This window comes from Perca fluviatilis, chromosome 1 (genome assembly GCF_010015445.1).
Source record: "Perca fluviatilis chromosome 1, GENO_Pfluv_1.0, whole genome shotgun sequence".
In the NCBI taxonomy this organism is placed as follows: domain Eukaryota; kingdom Metazoa; phylum Chordata; class Actinopteri; order Perciformes; family Percidae; genus Perca; species Perca fluviatilis.
Genome location: NC_053112.1, coordinates 319426 through 321925, shown reverse-complemented (window position 1 = coordinate 321925; position 2500 = coordinate 319426). Strand labels below are relative to the sequence as shown.

Here is a 2500-nt window from a genome sequence, read left to right as displayed (position 1 = left end):
ATCTACCCAAGGGTCTTATAAAGCTAACAACGGTGTCCGATTTCAAATTAATGAATATTTGTGAAGACTATGTGTTTCGTTAGCTGCGACTGTCCCTTCAGTTCTACCTAAATTTTTTGATTTCAAGTTAATGAATATTTTTCTGAATTCCAGAGGAATTCTAAGAGGAGGCTAGCTAGCTCTCATTGATAGAGCTACATCCAGCAGCAGTCTCTATCAATGAGACTCACGGACTAGCGGCGTTTATTTAAATAACTCAACACATTATAATTACACACATTAAAAGATTAACTGGAACCTGTGGTAAGAGATTGCTGGTGTAACAAGCTCGCTGACGGCGCTCTCACTCACACACACCGGCATTTAGCTAGCAGGAAGAGGGGAGATGGAGGCCCTGGAGCTCTGTCAGGGCAGCGGTGTTTGGTTGTCCATTAGCCCAAGAGACGGTGACTTTGCGCGGGTATGGAGTGCTGTGGGCTGCCAGTCGTGACGCAGCTCCAAGTACCTCACAGCAGGGCGAGGTCTGTGAAGGAAGGCAGGCCGGGCGGCGAGGCAGCTACACAGGCAGCACCGGCACTGAACTCTGACACAGTCGGACAAAATTTGTAATTAGACATCCATTTTCGTAAAGCGGCCCATATTTTAGCTTTACGTAGTTGATTTCTCGCATGAAAAAGTTTCAGAAGTGAATTTTGTAATGGAATAGCAGAGATCTGCGTGACCTAGATTCGGAAGACTACCTGATCTCAGGTCAGTTGTGTAGCCTATGTAAATGTTCTCTTAATACACCCATGGGCTGACAAAGGTTCTGGTTTTTGGGAGGTTGACGTCAACTTCCAGCTTTGTTGAGATTCGACCGTTTCAAAATATGAGATTTTCATAGTAAAGGGGTGTCAGTGGGACTTTGAGCTTCTATGTATGTCCTATTTACCCACCAAACACCGTTGTTATTACACTATGACAGGGTAAAATCGGTTTTGCATTCTATCACCCCTTTAAAGCTTTTATTGTGAAAGTGCGGCTTTCCTGTTTTTCAGACACACACACACACACACACACACACACACACACACACACAGACACACACCCCTGCAGTACTAAAACACTAGTGTCGATAACACAACAGGTGTTGAAAATGAAGTTTATTGAAATTCATAAACATTCCCAGCCTTATAAACATTAAATAAAAGTATTTTCCAAACTTTTCAAGACTGTACGAAGTGTTTGAAAAACTTCAGATGCAAACAACATATACACGTCCATTTTATAAAAAAAAAAAAACACAACAAAGAGAGTTCAACATGAATGGAGTTTCTGAGGCCGAGCAGCTGTTTCCAGTGATCTGTACTAAAGCCACGTGGCGTGTTATCTGGACGCTTCTTGAGCTATCCGCGTGTACAACAACCAATCGTGAGGCTTCGGTTGGGATTAGGAAACGTCCCACCGTTGGACCCGGTCTCCTGGGTGAAGGTCCTGAGTTTGGCGTTGGCGTTGTGTCTCTGGGTGATGGCGTTGTGTTACTGAGCGGTGGCGTTGTGTTACTGAGCGTTGTGTTACTGAGCGGTGGCGTTGTGTCTCTGGGTGTTGGCGTTGTGTCTCTGGGCGTTGGCGTTGTGTTACTGAGCGTTGGCGTTGTGTCTCTGGGTGTTGGCGTTGTGTCTCTGGGCGTTGGCGTTGTGTTACTGAGCGGTGGCGTTGTGTCTCTGGGTGTTGGCGTTGTGTCTCTGGGCGTTGTGTCTCTGGGCGTTGGCGTTGTGTTACTGAGCGTTGGCGTTGTGTCTCTGGGCGTTGGCGTTGTGTTACTGAGCGGTGGCGTTGTGTTACTGAGGGGTGGCGTTGTGTTACTGAGCGGTGGCGTTGTGTTACTGAGGGGTGGCGTTGTGTTACTGAGCGGTGGCGTTGTGTCTCTGGGCGGTGGCGTTGTGTCTCTGGGCGGTGGCGTTGTGTTACTGGGCGGTGGTGTTGTGTTACTGAGCGGTGGCGTTGTGTCTCTGGTTGTTGGCGTTGTGTCTCTGGTTGTTGGCGTTGTGTCTCTGGTTGTTGGCGCTATGTCTCTGGTTGTTGGCGCTTGTGTCTCTGGTTGTTGGCGTTGTGTCTCTGGGCGCTGTGTCTCTGGGCGTTGTGTCTCTGGGCGTTGTGTCTCTGGGCGTTGTGTCTCTAGGCGTTGGCGTTGTGTCTCTGGGCGTTGTGTCTCTGGGCGTTGTGTCTCTGGGCGTTGTGTCTCTGGGCTGTTAGGTCTCTAGGGCGTTGGGCGCGCAGTGTCTCTGGGCTGTCGGGTCTCTGCTGGGTTCGTTGTGGTTGGGCGTTGTGTCTCTGCCAGGTTCTGGCTGCTGGGTCCTTTGGCGTTGTGCTGTGTTACTGAGCGGTGGCGGAGTGTTACTGAGCGGTGGCGGCGTGCGGCTGTCGGGGCAGCTTCCTGCGGTCCTTCCCGGCGTTCCTCTTCCTCTTCTTGCTCAGGAAGTTGTCCAGTTTGCCGCTCTTCTTCAGCTCCCGGTACTTC

At 49.8% G+C, this 2500-nt stretch overlaps 2 protein-coding genes across 5 annotated transcripts in view; one reads left to right on the top strand and one right to left on the bottom strand.

Moving 5' to 3' along the window:
• The window catches only part of LOC120560351 (shematrin-like protein 3), a 10352-nt gene extending 8108 nt beyond the window's left edge, over positions 1-2244 (top strand). Inside the window, exons 2-3 of the mRNA XM_039802745.1 lie at positions 1386-1994; positions 2080-2244. Of these exons, the coding sequence (XP_039658679.1) occupies positions 1386-1994; positions 2080-2235 (765 nt within the window). The 3' untranslated portion in view covers positions 2236-2244. The remainder of the gene's footprint in view (positions 1-1385; positions 1995-2079) is intronic.
• The window catches only part of rrp36 (ribosomal RNA processing 36), a 28573-nt gene continuing 28174 nt past the window's right edge, over positions 2102-2500 (bottom strand). For 3 of the 4 annotated variants that reach the window (XM_039812604.1, XM_039812597.1, XM_039812587.1), the window contains exons 8-9: positions 2357-2500; positions 2102-2176 (exon numbers count right to left, since the gene is read on the bottom strand). The exon at positions 2357-2500 is cut by the window's right edge and continues 28 nt beyond it. In XM_039812604.1, the coding sequence (XP_039668538.1) occupies positions 2377-2500 (124 nt within the window). In that variant the 3' untranslated portion in view covers positions 2102-2176; positions 2357-2376. The remainder of the gene's footprint in view (positions 2177-2356) is intronic. The other variant, XM_039812578.1, reaches the window with a different exon arrangement.